This window comes from Mizuhopecten yessoensis, unplaced genomic scaffold (assembly GCF_002113885.1).
Source record: "Mizuhopecten yessoensis strain PY_sf001 unplaced genomic scaffold, ASM211388v2 scaffold8123, whole genome shotgun sequence".
NCBI lineage: Eukaryota > Metazoa > Mollusca > Bivalvia > Pectinida > Pectinidae > Mizuhopecten > Mizuhopecten yessoensis.
In genome coordinates this window covers 1810634-1828837 of record NW_018407390.1, presented here as the reverse complement: position 1 = coordinate 1828837, position 18204 = coordinate 1810634, and the positions used below count along the sequence as shown (strand labels likewise).

General features: G+C 36.2%; 1 protein-coding gene across 3 annotated transcripts in view; it reads left to right on the top strand.

Moving 5' to 3' along the window:
* The window catches only part of LOC110455012 (insulin-like peptide receptor), an 80413-nt gene that overhangs the window by 18861 nt on the left and 43348 nt on the right, over positions 1-18204 (top strand). For all 3 annotated transcript variants that reach the window (XR_002463415.1, XM_021504888.1, XM_021504887.1), the window contains exon 2: positions 6218-6763. Coding sequence is in view for 2 of the 3 variants with exons in the window: in XM_021504888.1 (XP_021360563.1) it covers positions 6218-6763 (546 nt within the window). In the remaining variant the exon portion in view is untranslated. The remainder of the gene's footprint in view (positions 1-6217; positions 6764-18204) is intronic.

Here is an 18204-nt window from a genome sequence, read left to right as displayed (position 1 = left end):
TATACCTAGCTGTCTTCCATGTGTCTATGTCTGAGTGTTATTATGTGTTTCTAGCTGTCATCAGTGTGTCTTTATGTCAAGGTGTCATTCTGTGTATCTAGCTGTCTTATACATTTCTTTATTCCTAGGTGTCCTACATGTTTCTCTATGTCAATGTGTCATTTTGTATATCTAGCTGTCTTCCATGTGTCTTTATGTCTTAATTGGTATTGTTCAGTGTATCTAGCTGTCTTTCATGTGTCTTTATGTCTTGGTATTGTTCAGTGTATCTAGCTGTCTTCCATGTGTCTTTATGTCTTGGTATTGTTTAGTGTATCTAGCTGTCTTTCATGTGACTTTATGTCGAGGTATTGTTCAGTGTATCCAGCTGTCTTCCATGTGTCTTTATGTCTTTGTATTGTTCAGTGTATATACGGATCTAGCTGTCTTCCATGTGTCTTTATGTCTTGGTATTGTTCAGTGTATCTAGCTGTCTTCCATGTGTCTTTATGTCTTGGTATTGTTCAGTGTATCTAGCTGTCTTGCATGTGTCTTTATGTCGAGGTATTTTTCAGTGTATCTAGCTGTCTTCCATTTGTCTTTATGTTTTATTAGTTTTTAGTGTATCTAGCTGTCTTCCATGTGTCTTTATGTTTTGGTATTTTTCAGTGTATCTAGCTGTCTTCCATGTGTCTTTATATCTAGCTGTCTTTACATCTTTCACTGTTATATATATATATACATGCTGTACAATAGTCTGAGTTATCTAGGTTCTGTATTGTATGCTGTATACATTCCCTTAGTATAAGCAGATGAAGGTTAAAACATATTTGGGATCAGAGGTCAAGGTGATGAAGGAGGAGGAGGAGGGGGAGTGGGGAGTGCTATTATGCCTGTGAGCCACGCTCAGAAAGCATGCTCCTTTTTACATATACCTTATCATGTTACATCAAGTGGTATTCGTTCTCAGAAGCTGAGGGGGTTATGGTATTCAGGGGCCCTGTTCCGTCTGTTCAATTTTTCATTCATAAAACAACATGTGTACTACGGGGTATATATACTGCTGATCTAGAGTGCTGTTACACTTGGACCAGCACTTCATAATGGATATGTGTATATATAACTGATAAGAGAGCAAAATATTTGTTTTTAAAGAAAAGAGAGTTAAGATTTTTTCAATTGATAACTATTGTGTCAAAGTAAATCTTTTAATTCTGATGTGTATGTACCTAGACAACTGAGTTGTAATGTTTTGTTTTACAAATAGGATTGTAAATCCTTCTGCCTCTAGTGTTGTAAATTCAAGCACTGTTCAACATTTTGAATATTGATAATCACTGGAAGAACCAAACACAAAAATACTTATGTAATTTTTTTCTTAAATTCAGTAAATTTTTATTTCAAAAGTGATGTCAAAGGGTTTCTAATTTTTCAGCATAAAATCTGTGTATATATGTGTTTGTATGTAATTATTATAAGGAACGAAGTCATTTCCCAATTAGTGATAATCATGCATAACATTTTTAAATGTTTTTAGTGTATGATATGTATTATTGTTTATTAAAGGTGAAAAATAAGATACATTTATCAATACTTCAGGGCATTTGTACCCCTTGAATAGAAAGAAATCTTAATAAGTGTAGAGATGTCAATGTCAAATAAAACACATGAGTTTATTCATTAATTCAGTTCAGATGGGTTATATAGATACATAGGCGGAGATCAAAGGATTGTTTGTATGTGTTATGTACAGCCAAAATCTTTGTGTTATTTGTTTTTATATCTACACAGTTGAATTATTTCTGTAGAGCAGTGACAAATCTTTTTTCATAAATTTATGTATTACGGGTAGTGATCTATACAAATTTCCTTTTGTGAATTATAATATATTCATGACTTGGCAAATATTTGTTTATCTGATTCACTTGTATGTACATGCCTCTACTGCAGGGGTATAACACATTTCCACTAATTGCTTTCATTAGCAACACATTTTTATGCTGATATTGAATGAGTTTTTTGTCATTAACTATGAAACTATTTTTAAAATATCAGCTTTAATGCATCATATTTAGCTCTATGAAATATTCAAATGTAGGGTGTTCTTTTGATGCAAATATACCTGTTTTATAATGTTGAGGATTTAAAGTGAATTAGTGTTTGGTGTTGAGTTATAGATTTCATGCATCATCAACCATGCATAAAGCTGTTGTAAATGATTTCAAGGTCATCTTCTTAACTGCTATATACATGTATGTAATTTGATATTTATGAAGATTTTGTACTACCTTGAAAGCCAGGAGAAGACTTCTTTGTTAATTTTTAGGTATCATATTTCAATGTCGACTTCATGTAAAAAGTTTCACAATTTCACAACTTTGATAGGTAGTATATACAAATGTATTTCCTACACAATTAATTTATAAAGACATTGTTTAATTAAGGACAAAATCACTTGCGTGTCACAGTCAAACATTTGAATCATCACCGCCTGTGTGATTATAATTATCCAACTCGTAGATTCAAAATTGCGTAAAGCAATACAACCAAATTAAATCCATTTTAGGCCCTGACCCTTAGCCAGCAGTAGGGAGCGGGAGTGGTTCAGACCATTGTATGATAGTGAATCCCTACTAACTAAGGAGGTTTCCAGGCAAAATTGGTGATATTGCATTCATCAGCTCAGAATATAATGATGATTTATATAACTAATGCATTTCTGCTATTGAGGGAAGAGGGGGGGGGGGGGGGGGGGGGATCTAAATTTCAAGGGAGATAATTTGTAGCACAAAATTACTGGTGGATTTAAAACTCAAAAAATTAGGAGTTAATATGTTTTTCGTAAACTGAAAAGATAATTAATTAGCTGTTTAAATAAGTCAGCTGTGAAAGGGTCCTAACAATACTGGTATCATATATATGTTTGTGAATTTTACTTTTTCAATGGTGGATGTGACGCAAGAGTTCGACAATGTACATAAAATTGTGACATTCGTATTGTGACATTCGTATTGTGACATTGTATTGGAAACGATTCAACATTAAGACACAAAATTGCTGTGTTCAGAATTTGATGATGGTCATTGAAAACTCTATTTATTTTAATTGTTTGAAACAAAATTTGAATTTAGTATTCTATTTCATTTTGATGTAATTGATGAAACTTGTCTTGATGTTTTCTTTTTTTCCTGGACAGAGCCTAACCAAAATGAATGACTGGTTATATTATATTTAAGTGAATTTAATAAAAAGTGTAATACACAGACCATTGAAATATGGCACCATCTTGCCTTGAGGTAAAAGAATAAATCTGTTAAAATCTATGAATGTTGAAAATAAAAATAAATAAATCATGCAGATGCTGGGGGTTTCCACCCTGTTGCACCTGTAGATGTTGATTTCTGTTAACGTTGCACATCAGGAATGCATTCCTAGTAAGTGTTTTTCTAAGTTTTAAGTGAAAGAACTAGGCCATTGTAAGTGAAAAGAACCAGACCATTGTAAGTAAAAAGAACTATAGGCCATTGTAAGTGAAAAGAACTAGGCCATTGTAAGTGAAAAGAACTATCTATAGGCCATTGTAATTGAAAAGAACTAGGCCATTGTAAGTGAAAAGAACTATAGGCCATTGTAAGTGAAAAGAACTATGGGCCATTGTAAGTGAAAAGAACTATAGATCTATAGGCCATTGTAAGTGAAAAGAACTAGACCATTGTAAGTGAAAAGAACTATAGGCCATTGTAAATGAAAAGAACTATAGGCCATTGTAAGTGAAAAGAACTATCTATAGGCCATTGTAAGTGAAAAGAACTAAACCATTGTAAGTGAAAAGAACTATAGGCCATTGTAAGTGAAAAGAACTATGGTATTGTAAGTGAAAAGAACTAGACCATTATAAGTGAAAAGAACTATGGGCCATTGTAAGTGAAAAAAACTAGGCCATTGTAAGTGAAAAGAACTAGGCAATTGTAAGTGAAAAGAACTAGGACATTGTAAGTGAAAAGAACTATCTATAGGCCATTGTAAGTTAAAAGAACTAGACCATTGTAAGTGAAAAGAACTATAGGCCATTGTAAATGAAAAGAACTATAGGCCATTGTAAGTGAAAAGAACTATCTATAGGCCATTGTAAGTGAAAAGAACTAGACCATTGTAAGTGAAAAGAACTTTAGGCCATTGTAAGTGAAAAGAACTAGGCCATTGTAAGTGAAAAGAACTATAGGCCACTGTAAGTGAAAATAACTAGGCCATTGTAAGTGAAAAGAACTATAGGCCATTGTAAGTGAAAAGAACTAGGCCAATTTAAGTGAAAAGAACTAGGCAATTGTAAGTGAAAAGAACTAGGCCATTGTAAGTGAAAAGAACTAGGCCATTGTAAGTGAAAAGAACTATGGGTCATTGTAAGTGGAAAGAACTAGGCCATTGTAAGTGAAAAGAACTAGGCCATTGTAAGTGAAAAGAACTATGGGCCATTGTAAGTGAAAAGAACTATGCGCCATTGTAAGTGAAAAGAACTATAGGCCATTGTAGGTGAAAAGAACTAGGCTATTGTAAGTGAAAAGAACTATAGGCCATTGTAAGTTAAAAGAACTAGGCCATTGTAAGTGAAAAGAACTATGGGTCATTGTAAGTGGAAAGAACTAGGCCATTGTAAGTGAAAAGAACTAGGCCATTGTAAGTGAAAAGAACTATAGGCCACTGTAAGTGAAAATAACTAGGCCATTGTAAGTGAAAAGAACTATGGGTCATTGTAAGTGAAAAGAACTAGGCCATTGTAAGTGAAAAGAACTATAGGCCATTGTAAGTGAAAAGAACTAGGCCATTGTAAGTGAAAAGAACTATAGGCCATTGTAATTGAAAAGAACTAGGCCATTGTAAGTGAAAAGAACTATAGGCCATTGTAAGTGAAAAGAAAACTATAGGCCAATTTAAGTGAAAAGAACTAGGCCATTGTAAGTGAAAAGAACTAGGCAATTGTAAGTGAAAAGAACTATAGGCCATTGTAAGATTTCAACATTTTCCTATTTTACAGCATTTGTTAAACTCTATAGAACTGTTTTTGTTATGTATATTAAACTGTTTTTCTAGGCTTTTCTGGGGGCTTTTGTGGCCCAGTTGAAACTATTTGATCTGTATACCTATAAATCCCAAAATTTGCTGTTAACGCATGAATATTTCCTTTCTGATTGATATCTGTTCTTCCCAAAATGAGACAAAAAGGCCCAATCCCAAAGTTACCAAAAACATCTGACAGTGATGATATGCTTAAACATGTACAATACAATGGCCAGTTATAATATGCATGGTTCATTCAACAGAGGTTTTCATTAATTAAATTTTGAATGTAAACACATAAACATATTTATATAATAAAGCTGTCACACTGTGCAGGATGTTGCTATATATATAGGCATGTGTGTGGACAGTTCATGTAGATTTGATATACACCATGACTATATGTATGTACAATGATGACCATGTATGTTCCATATCTATACATTATTGTGAACATTTATGTGATACATATGATTTTCTTATTGATCATGTATGATCTCAAATCCAGTTGAGTACATAATGAATAGGCATATATAGTCCCATCTTATTATAAAAACATTTTATGTAAACAAAAAGTATGATCTTATATTACGTTTAATATACATAATGAACTTGTTGGTTTCATACATATATATATATTTGATATAAACCTAATGAGCATATTATGAGCTTGTTTTTATACATCAATGACAATGTGCATGCTGCAGCTGTGATAATGATTAAAACACAAGAAACATTTTCCCACAAGTCCATTATTTTTCATTTTATGACAGAATATTCTTTTTTTCTCTGCTAAAATTAAATTCCTATTTCTGTCTTTCTATTGGATTTGATTCAGTGATTACAATATATATATATATATATATATATGCTGTCTTTTCTCACATGTCTATTTACCCTGAGAATTCAATTCTTAACTAGTTTCATTAGTCTTCAGGGGTGAATGGGTTAACTGAGTTGATCAGGATTTGTTTGCATGACTTCAAAGTGTCTTTTGTTTTGAAATCAGCCATCATGATTTGTAGAGGATGCTCTAATTTGGGATATTTTGCAATATCCCTCTCAATCTGTCACTAATCTATTTTGTGATTCATATGCCTTCAATACGTGTTGACTACGATACTTTGTTTATATATATATATAAAACACAAGTTTTAATACAGAAACTTTTCTCTATTTACAGTTTGCGAAAGTATTGACATCAGGAATTACGTGAAAAATTTCAAGAAGAAGCTGGCAAATTGTACAGTAATTGAAGGATTTCTTAAGATTGTTCTGATTGAGAAACCAAAGCATGGACAATACGATCTACTTAGTTTTCCTGACCTTGTAGAAGTGACTCACTATGTGCTGCTCTACCGAGTGTACGGACTACGCAGTTTGAGCCAGATCTTCCCCAATCTAGCGGTCATACGAGGACAAGATCTGTTCTACTTCTACTCACTGGTCATCTATGAAACTATTGATATGGAGGACATTGGATTAATTGGCTTGACCACCATAGAACGAGGGGCAGTTCGGTTAGAGCTGAATCCGAACTTGTGCTATATCGATACCATCGATTGGACGAAAATTGTTCCTTCCATGCAACTATCAGATCATTACTTCAAGGGAAATAAGAAGATTACGGAATGTGTGAATGTACCCCCGGATAACTGTCCTGTGACCACTGTTGATGGGAAACGTGAACCCCGTAGCTGGAATTTACATCACTGTCAAAAACTGCTAGGTAAGTTTAGGCACAAGTTATATAATTCACAAGTAATTAAAACGATAAAACATCAACACCTATATGTGTAGATTCCGCGTAGTTTATTTACGGGAAGATTGTAAGTTAGATACTCAGAAAATCAAGGACTTATGAAGTATTCAAAGTATATTCCCTTTCTAATTTACTGTCATTGCTCTTAAGAGTTAATTTCTAAACAGATTTCGTTAAAACTTTTATACAAAGCTCAAGTACATAAGTGAATACCCTGGTTGAGATCGTAATTGGGGTTACAAGGTCAAAGCTATTTATATCTATATATATAATCATCAACAAATTCATTGTCATCACTCTCGTGTTTTCATTTCTGTACAGATTCTGATAAAATGATAAGTGTAAAGGTTAAAAATAAGAATACATCTTGATTGGATAAGTCCATGTTTGGGGATAGCAGAGGTAAAGGTCAAGGACTTTGTTACTATTTATAGAAATTTACCAAACAATAAAATTGGTGTTATGTTGCTGCAGGGGCGTTTCTGTCTCATTCCGTGAGGGTATAATATGTAAATGAACGTTTCTCATTACCTCATGATCAGTCTGCTCTACATTCCCTTTTCTATCCTATTTTTTCTTCTTCAAATCTGTCTCTGTATCAAGTGTCAGTGTGCCATGTAATTAGTCTTGTTTATTAAAGTCTACATAAAAACTGACAGACGCAGAAAAACACATCAAATAAAAATGTCTTTAAACATTTGATCATGACTGATGCAAGACAGAAAAAAGCGCAAACCTGTACAGTGGGCAAGTGTGATAACGCTGTTTGATTCGTAGGGTACAATTGGAAAGTACCGAATAGATCCAAGTGAAAATTGTTTACAGTTAAAAAGGTAGTATGCAGGCATGCATCTTTGGTTGGAATGACGGTGAAGCATGAAGGAAGATGTCTGCTGTGTTTAATCCGTTATCTCTACCTTGGCTGTGTGCATCCTTGTATATACTTCACTGCCAGGCAAAGGTCTGGCATAGGGACCTGTGTGGTGAGTTGTGGGACTCAGACTGGGACTGCCAGGCACGGTCTGGCATAGGGACCTGTGTGGTGAGTTGTGGGACTCAGACTTGGACTGCCAGGCACGGTCTGGCATAGGGACCTGTGTGGTGAGTTGTGGGACTCAGACTGGGACTGCCAGGCACGGTCTGGCATAGGGACCTGTGTGGTGAGTTGTGGGACTCAGACTGGGACTGCCAGGCAAGGTCTGGCATAGGGACCTGTGTGGTGAGTTGTGGGACTCAGACTGGGACTGCCAGGCAAGGTCTGGCATAGGGACCTGTGTCGTGAGTTGTGGGACTCAGACTGGGACTGCCAGGCAAGGTCTGGCATAGGGACCTGTGTCGTGAGTTGTGGGACTCAGACTGATCTCGTCATATGGACTTGAGTTTTGAGTAGTGGGACATTGCGACTTAAATTGGCAGTCATAAGAAATGCCAGTTCCTGCTCTAGTCTAGCACATCAAAAGGAAGTCGTGAGGATTCCAAATCCACAAATCTTGTCCGACACAAAGAAATTTGTAAAAAATTCTTTTTTATAAAGGGCATCTTTTATAGGGACCTACGACTTCATAACTTACATAATACTTCATTACCATTTGAATCTGAAGCATTGCACCCAGTTCATGCAAGCTGGATACCAGGGTGTGATGTAACCATGACATTATTATGTCTTGGACGCTGGCGTGGATATCACATTAACAATTTAGGGGAGGTTGGATACCAGCTTGGGTGTGATAGCACATATATGTAATTTAGGTGGGGTGAGATAGTACCAAATTGACAATTGGGTTGGTGTTGGATACCAGGGTGTGATCCTCAGTAGCAGCCTTGGAGATAGGGGTGACACAGGATAAACTCTCCTAGCAGCTGCACAGCACTGCAACTTACCTGGAATGTCCTCTGTTGAGGAAAACAATACACAATTATTCCAGGTCATCATGACCTTACACTTACCTGGTATAAACACTATTAAGCAGACCAGCTTGTAATGTAATTCCCCCCATGCATACTAATGCTGTACTAGACTTTCCACTTAATGTTAAAGTGTTTGTTAACAGCAACACGTACCCTTTAGGGTGGTCGGGTAATGGAATTAATAACACACTTGCCTTTCTCCAAGATGGCCTTGGTTCGATTCCCTGGTGAGACTTGAAAAGATACCTGTGAATACGCCAGGTACTCTATTTTCCTGTCACATTATGACCCCTCTGAAGCTACCATGCATCTATAAGAGCAAAACTTATCATAAAAGTTGATTGAAAATGTCTCATAATTATTGAAACATAACATAAGTTTAATTATCCTTGAAATGAAGTTTTGGGTGCTTATTTTGAGTGTAAGGATTAATGATGTTTACTGCTAGACAAACACGGACACCAGGGGGAAGAATGAAATGGCCATTTCCAATATATATATATGTGGATCAGTGTTCAGACATAGCATGAAAACAATTCAGGCAACTATTTTAGCTGTAAATGTTTTGCACTCTGAGAAACAGAAGAGGACAGGATGAATTTCAATACATGATTGATGAAACGACGGGTGATGGAATGAATTAACAGTGTATACATATCTAAGTTTACGAGAATGGATTTATCAAACCTGTACAATTAAACACTGTGCGGATACATTGTATTATGTTTTGATGTAGACTTTCACTAGTAGGGAGGGCTTGTTAACAACAACTCAGTTGCAGGTGCCTGAAAGAACAACACCGTTTCCTATGTGATAAAACCGCCCTGAAGAGTAAGGTGTTGGCTAGGGTGCAGTACTTGGCACCATTGTAATATAAGATATCACACCAATTGGAGTCGAACACACTCCTATTTTACTACTTCAAGGAGACAAATTCACAGCTTTTGTGCTTTGTAGCTTACTGTATTGCTGCCATACATGTTTTGGCCAAAGATCAAATACTTGGATGTGTGTGGTTATGGTTTGATGTACCTCATCAGTCTGGAATGAAAAAGATATATATCTCAGATATGAAATATTCTAGCTAGCACGGTGTAGTTCAATAAAGCCTCCTGTTACAAGACCAGTAAATTACTATGAAAGTGACAGTGATTTGTGTTCAGAAATATGACCCAATTTCTAAATGGTTATGTGTAATATATATAACATTAGAATTAAAAATCTTCTGTATTTCCCCAAATTAACCCCCCACCAACCAAAAGTAAAAAGAGGGAAAAGGGAAGAAAGATATAAAAAGAAAATGATGAAAAGTTTATTAGAAATACAAAATAGAAAGCTATTTCAAAAATTTTCCATATTTGTTGGTAGGCTTAAAGATAGTTATCCATGTTTGTCGGTAGGCCTGATGCTAGCTTATATTAGTTATAGCCGGAGCAAGTCATGTCATACACAGCATTTTAGTACCCAATACTCTTAATTATATAAGTATTGTATGTTAAGATAAAAAATGGAATTCATGTCACATTTTAACAAGGCATACATGTATGTAAATAATAATGTAGGTACATATATATATTACTTGTGTATTACTATACCATCTTTAATTTTCCACATGTGTTTTGAAGCATTTGAAGCATTATCAAATGATTTATCTTTCTTCATACAAATTAAATTACTTGCAGTACAGTGTTAGAATGCATGCATATCATTATAAACCTAAATATTACAGACAGACATAACTTCCCGCTAATGCGTCGAAGTCCTTAATTGTTTCTAACTTTTCATAAATATCCAGAAGACTTGTAATTGGAATCTTCAAGTCAGAGGTACGTGTTTTTTATACGACCGTCAAATTTGAGGGAATTATTATGGTAAGGGGTTGTCCGAACTTTTGTTTGTCGGGCAATCTCCTCCTACATTCTTCGACCGATCTCTTTGAAACTTGGTATACATTATAATCATGATATGAAGTTGTGTCTCCCTTAAAAGAATTTTGATTCAACAACTTTTCCAAAAGTAATTGTCCTTTGTTCATTTCAGTATTTGATTTTTTGTCTGTAGATCTCCTCCTACATTTTTTATAGCATGTCAGCTAACCACTCTTAGAATGATGCAGATCTTATTTCAATGTAAGAAAGTATATAATACTAATTGGCATTCGACGGGCATATATTGTTCCGCCCCGCGGTACTCTTGTTCAATTAGTGTATCATTGCAACTTTCTCTTATTTCTAATAAGTTGCAATTGGAAACAATGTTAATCCTATATTTAATTTGTTATGATCGTATATTGTTAGGCATTGTCTTTTTTTTAATGATTTAATATTTTACTTATTTTTTGTGAACAATATCACAGAAATGTTCTTTATAATTATATTGTGAAGTACAGGTTGGTATTTGGGGTGTCTATATGAGTAATTTATTGATTATTAAAATAGTGTGGTTAGTTGCATCGTACACTCCGGATCCTTATCTGGTTATTTGGGATGAGTTACTCTTGGGTTGGGTATTTGGGGTGGAGAAGTTGATACATTATTTTTTATTATTTTTTCTTTAACTAGTATATCATTATGATGTACATTCATTCAAAATACATGTCACTTATTTGTTTACACACGCGAACTGCCGCCCTGGCAAGCATGGATTGTATTAATATCCTGTACGTATAAGCTGTAAACTTTTGGAAATAAAATGAACATTGAACATTGAAAGTTATAAAGGTGTACCTATATATTTAACTTGAGCAGGGTTGGGTATTGTAGAATGAATACTAGAATTTGGTACTTGTATACGTATTGGGTCATATTCCAGAACTGGGTATTAAGGATATACTATAACCAGAAATACAATATTTATTGGATATACCAGAGTTGGGTATTTGGTATGTCTTTTGACTGTAGGGACATTCTCTGTAACTCCATCATTGGGAGAACACGGCTAATAATCTTAAGTCCTTGAGTTGGCTATTTTAAAAAGTGACCTTAGAAATCTTGGTTACACTGCAATCTTTTTAACCTTCGTTTTGCAAGCATGTTTGTAATATGAAAGCCTCTAGGACAAGTTCTGTCCAGAACCTGTTACAGTGGTAAACACTAGTCACTTGTTACTGACGGAATCAACAACAAGGTATTCCAGTGCAGCACTGGCCTCGAATGTGTAGTCACAGGTTCAACCCATAATGGAGACACTTTTGAAGATTATATGGTACCTTATTTACTTAAATGTGTAATCATGTATTTAGAGTTTTCCTCTTCTTTTAACATACATTGTACTTGTTACTCGTGGAATTTTCCAAAAATACTTAATTGGTGCTGCTCATAAATTCCCAACAAGAAAATTAGATATTGGCAAATACTGGCACAGCCAAGTGTTTCGGATGTTTACTGTGTATATATTACATATGTCCTGACCATTCAAAACTGTGATTAAACCAAGATGAATGGCTCCCTCTAGCCAGGACTCTAGCTGGCCTTAGCTGTGTCGGCTATAGCACCTGACTTGTTGACTTTATTGGTAATACGCTACTTGTACTTCACACCTTAGCTACACCAGATGATGGATGGTTTCCCAGCTGACAGCCTGCAGGTAGAGCTGTACAGTCCGAGGTGTCTGGGCCTTGTCCCAGCTAGTTAACCCAGGACCATATCATGTGATGTCCAGATCAGGTCAAGCCTATATTTCTGTCCCTAGGTAGGGCAGAAGCAGTGACCAGTATCTTGTCAGTGGTCATATATGATTTCACTTTATACAGAGATTTTCAACCACTTCAAATTAAAGAAAATGATACAAAAATTCTACCCCTTTTGGCCTTTAATTAAATCTTTTATTTTTCACCAATTTTTTTTTTCAAAAATCTTTCACAAATTTAACCCCTTTTTATTGAACTCTTAAATAATCAAAATATTATTGATATAATAATCTTGGAACAGTGTTAAATGTTTGTCATTTAATTTCGTATATTAACAATACTGCATTCAGCTACATGGGAAACAAATCGGTTGGTTGTTTCGGGTCTCTTCTGGGAACAACTATCTGTTACCCCTGTTTGTGGTGTGAATGTGGAATACCTGGAAAACTTGCACCATGCTATTAACTCCCCATGTCTTCTCCTGCACCTCAAGGCAACAGGTTTTTTGACTGTTCTAAATATCCATAAAAAAAAATAAAGTGAGTGTTACATTGTAATTACAATTTCCTACATACACTGGAAATTCCTGACTAGATCCTATTTCAGTTATGAAAATTTATTTTAAAATTTTGAAGGCATTGGCCACAAGATGAAATTGTTTCTGTTCATTCTATACCAATCACAGATTGAGAAAAACTGCACATTATGTTACATCCATATGTGTCGGTGATTAATGTGTGGTACAGTTATTGATGGGTATACACTGTACAGATGTGAAGTATAACTTCATGTGCTTTGTGGCAAAGCAGGATCTAGTACCAGGTAATATGTGTTACATGAGTTATCAATTAAATATTCATGCAAATTTGAAAATCAAATAAAAGCAGTCTTTGTTGGTTTTTTTTATTTTGTTTATATAGGTTTTCATACAAGAATTTTAATTTACTCCAGTTCTGCAGGCAGGAAAAACCCCTTTAATCTACTGTCGAACATTAATTGTTATCATATCTTTATGGCTGTTACAATGTTAAGCATTCAAGTGATTCATGATCAATGAAAAAACTCTTCTTTTGAGAAAAGCCGGTGAGTAACTGGACTGTAGAATTGCCATTCACTGGTCTGGTATTTTCTATGCTTGTTGTTTGTCATTTATGTACTTCCATTAGATGGGACAAGATAGTGCGGTGTCTTGTGTGGGAGTCGAATCCCCCGGTTATCTCAAGAATGTTTGCATTGATCATGATTGTCTGGGATTTTAAATGTCAACCTGGTTGATTCCATTATATATATATATATATATATATATATAGATACTTTAATGTTTAAATTGAGGAATCCACTGGTTTATTTAAAAAAAAATGTATACTATTTGAATATATGTAACAAGTGTTTCATTCTGATTAAAATATCATAGTTATAATAAAAAAGTTTCTAAAATTGAAGATAAGTACATATAGTGGAGAGCATGAAATTGGAGAAAACTATTTAATGTTCATCAGTTGGAAAAGACATTAACAAAGTAACACCAGTAAAGGGTAAGAAAATGACATGAACAACATTTGATTGTGTCGTAAAAGGACTAGTACTGGATCTGCCCTAACAGCGGGGGTTTATTTCAAAGTTTTTCAATTCCTATACATACCAGCACAGAGCAGCTTATAAAAGCCTATATTGTAGCTCTGTTCACCTGATCATGTTTGTGTATAATAGATTGTTTTTTTTACCTGTGTTCTCATACCTGTAGAACCTATAAACATCTCGCCAAATGATCAGCTTATAATTATCTCTATACAACTGTTTTGATACAGGTATAACTGTACACACACCTACATTTTTTCTGCATACCTTGACTAGAGTCGGTATAATACACAGGAGTGTATAGTAATAGTGTAGAGGAAGTCTGTGTATTACCTGTCCAGGTAAACGTCACGGCTGACTGCACTTTGGAAAAACATGTACAGGGGACCTGAGTGTGACCTTGATCCTAGCTTTGTTTATAACCATAAAATGTGACTTTATGATAGTCCCGCAATCACTGCTGGCTAATGGCTGTTTGGTGCATCGGATCATGTTTACTTGGAGATTTCCACAAGGCATACAGTAATACACAGACTGTACATGTGTGATGTTACACCTGTCTATAGTGACCACACTGTTTACTTGGGAGATCTCTGAGGGGCGTACAGTAATACACACACTCTACAGGTGTGATGTTACACCTGTCTATAATGACCACACTGTTTACTAGGGAGATCTCTGAGGGATTTACAGTAATACACACACTGTACAGGTGTGATGTTATACCTGTCTATAATGACCACAATGTTTACTTGGGAGATCTCTGAGGAGTGTACAGTAATATACAGACTGTACAGGTGTGATGTTACACCTGTCTGTAATGACCACACTGTTTACTTGGGAGATCTCTGAGGGGAGTACAGTAATACACACACTGTACAGGTGTGATGTTATACCTGTCTATAATGACCACACTGTTTACTTGGGAGATCTCTGAGGGGAGTACAGTAATACACACACTGTACAGGTGTGATGTTACACGTGTCTATAATGACCACACTGTTTACTTAGGAGATCTCTGAGGGGTGTACAGTAATACACAGACTGTACAGGTGTGATGTTACACCTGTCTGTAATGACCACACTGTTTACTTGGGAGATCTCTGAGGGGCGTACAGTAATATACAGACTGTACAGGCGTGATGTTACACCTGTCTATAATGACCACACTGCTTACTTGGGAGATCTCTGAGGGGTGTACAGTAATACACAGACTGTACAGGTGTGATGTTACACCTGTCTGTAATGACCACACTGTTTACTTGGGAGATCTCTGAGGGGTGTACAGTAATACACACACTGTACAGGTGTGATGTTATACCTGTCTATAGTGACCACACTGTTTACTTTGGAGATCTCTGAGGGGTGTACAGTAATACACACACTGTACAGGTGTGATGTTACACCTGTCTATAGTGACCACACTATTTACTTGGGAGATCTCTGAGGGGCGTACAGTAATACACACACTCTACAGGTGTGATGTTACACCTGTCTATACTGACCACACTGTTTACTTAGGAGATCTCTGAGGGATGTACAGTAATACACACACTGTACAGGTGTGATGTTATACCTGTCTATAGTGACCACACTGTTTACTTTGGAGATCTCTGAGGGGTGTACAGTAATACACATACTGTACAGGTGCGATGTTATACCTGTCTATAATGACCACAATGTTTACTTGGGAGATCTCTGAGGGGTGTACAGTAAGACACACACTGTACAGGTGTGATGTTACACCTGTCTATAATGCCCACACTGTTTACTTGGGAGATCTCTGAGGGGTGTACAGTAAGACACACACTGTACAGGTGTGATGTTACACCTGTCTATAATGCCCACACTGTTTACTTGGGAGATCTCTGAGGGGTGTACAGTAAGACACACACTGTACAGGTGTGATGTTACACCTGTCTATAGTGACCACACTATTTACTTGGGAGATCTCTGAGGGGCGTACAGTAATATACAGACTGTACAGGCGTGATGTTACACCTGTCTATAATGACCACACTGTTTACTAGGGAGATCTCTGAGGGATTTACAGTAATACACACACTGTACAGGTGTGATGTTACACGTGTCTATAATGACCACACTGTTTACTTAGGAGATCTCTGAGGGGTGTACAGTAATACACAGACTGTACAGGTGTGATGTTACACCTGTCTGTAATGACCACACTGTTTACTTGGGAGATCTCTGAGGGGCGTACAGTAATACACACACTCTACAGGTGTGATGTTACACCTGTCTATAATGACCACACTGCTTACTTGGGAGATCTCTGAGGGGTGTACAGTAATACACACACTCTACAGTTGTGATTTTACACCTGTCTATAATGACCACACTGTTTACTAAGGAGATCTCTGAGGGATTTACAGTAATACACACACTGTACAGGTGTGATGTTACACCTGTCTATAAGATAATGACCATACTGTTTACTTGGGAGATCTCTGAGGGGTGTACAGCAATATACAGACTGTACAGGTGTGATGTTACACTTGGTTATAATGACCACACTGTTTACTTGGGAGATCTTTGAGGGGTGTACAGTAATACACACACTGTACAGGTGAGATGTTACACCTGTCTATAATGACCACACTGTTTACTTGGGAGATCTTTGAGGGGTGTACAGTAATACACACACTGTACAGATGTGATGTTACACCTGTCTATAATGACCACACTGTTTACTTGGAGATCTCTGAGGGGTGTACAGTAATACACAGACTGTACACATGTGATGTTAGACCTGTCTATAATGACCACACTGTTTACTAGGGAGATCTCTGAGGGATTTACAGTAATACACACACTGTACAGGTGTGATGTTACTCCTGTCTATAATATAATGACCATACTGTTTACTTGGGAGATCTCTGAGGGGTGTACAGCAATATACAGACTGTACAGGTGTGATGTTACACCTGTCTATAATGACAACACTGTTTACTTGGGAGATCTCTGAGGGGTGTACAGCAATATACAGACTGTACAGGTGTGATGTTACACTTGGTTATAATGACCACACTGTTTACTTGGGAGATCTCCTAGGGGTGTACAGTAATACACAGACTGTACACATGTGATGTTAGACCTGTCTATAATGACCACACTGTTTACTAGGGAGATCTCTGAGGGATTTACAGTAATACACACACTGTACAGGTGTGATGTTACACCTGTCTGTAATGACCACACTGTTTACTTGGGAGATCTCTTAGGGGGGTACAGTAATACACAGACTGTACAGATGTGATGTTATACCTGTCTATAATGACCACACTGTTTACTTAGGAGATCTCTGAGGGATGTACAGTAATACACACACTGTACAGGTGAGATGTTACACCTGTCTATAATGACCACACTGTTTACTAAGGAGATCTCTGAGGGATTTACAGTAATACACACACTGTACAGGTGTGATGTTATACCTGTCTATAATATAATGACCATACTGTTTACTTGGGAGATCTCTGAGGGGTGTACAGTAATATACAGACTGTACAGGTGTGATGTTACACTTGGTTATAATGACCACACTGTTTACTTGGGAGATCTCTGAGGGGCGTACAGTAATACAAAGACTGTACAGGTGGGTATATCGACCACAATGTTTACAATGTTGAAATTAAATACTATAGGGTCGTTTATTATGCCTCAAATATGGAGTTGGGGGCGGGAAATCAGAATCATTAAGTCACCAGATTATATATATAAACCTGGTGCCCTATAGAAATCAAAGTGTCCCTCTGTCTGTTCGTTTATCTACACTATCATTTTCGGATATTATCTCAAAATCAAGAATTATAAAATTTCTGAAATTTAACATGTGATCAATTGTTTAATGTAGATATGCAAGATTGACTAAAAAACTTTAAAGGTCAAAGTTGAGGTAACAGCTGCTAAAATAAGACAATAAGACGGAAGGTATACTGTCTACGATACACTATTATAACATCTCCAACGCTCCAACATAGGACTTTCAGGTGGTAACTGTTAGTATATTTGTGTATGGTGGATGGCCTACATGGATACCATTTAATTAAAACATGCTGTTTTAATGATGTAAAAATAAAAAGCCCATTTTTAGGTCACCTGAGACAAAGTCTCAAGTGACCTATTGCGATCGCCTTTTGTCCGTCGTCATCCGTCGTCCGTCGTCCGTCGTGCGTCCGTAAACAATTTACATTTTCGACTTCTTCTCCAAAACCCCTGAACCAATTTCAATGAAATTTTGCAGGGACCTTCCATGGACAAAGGTCAACAAAAA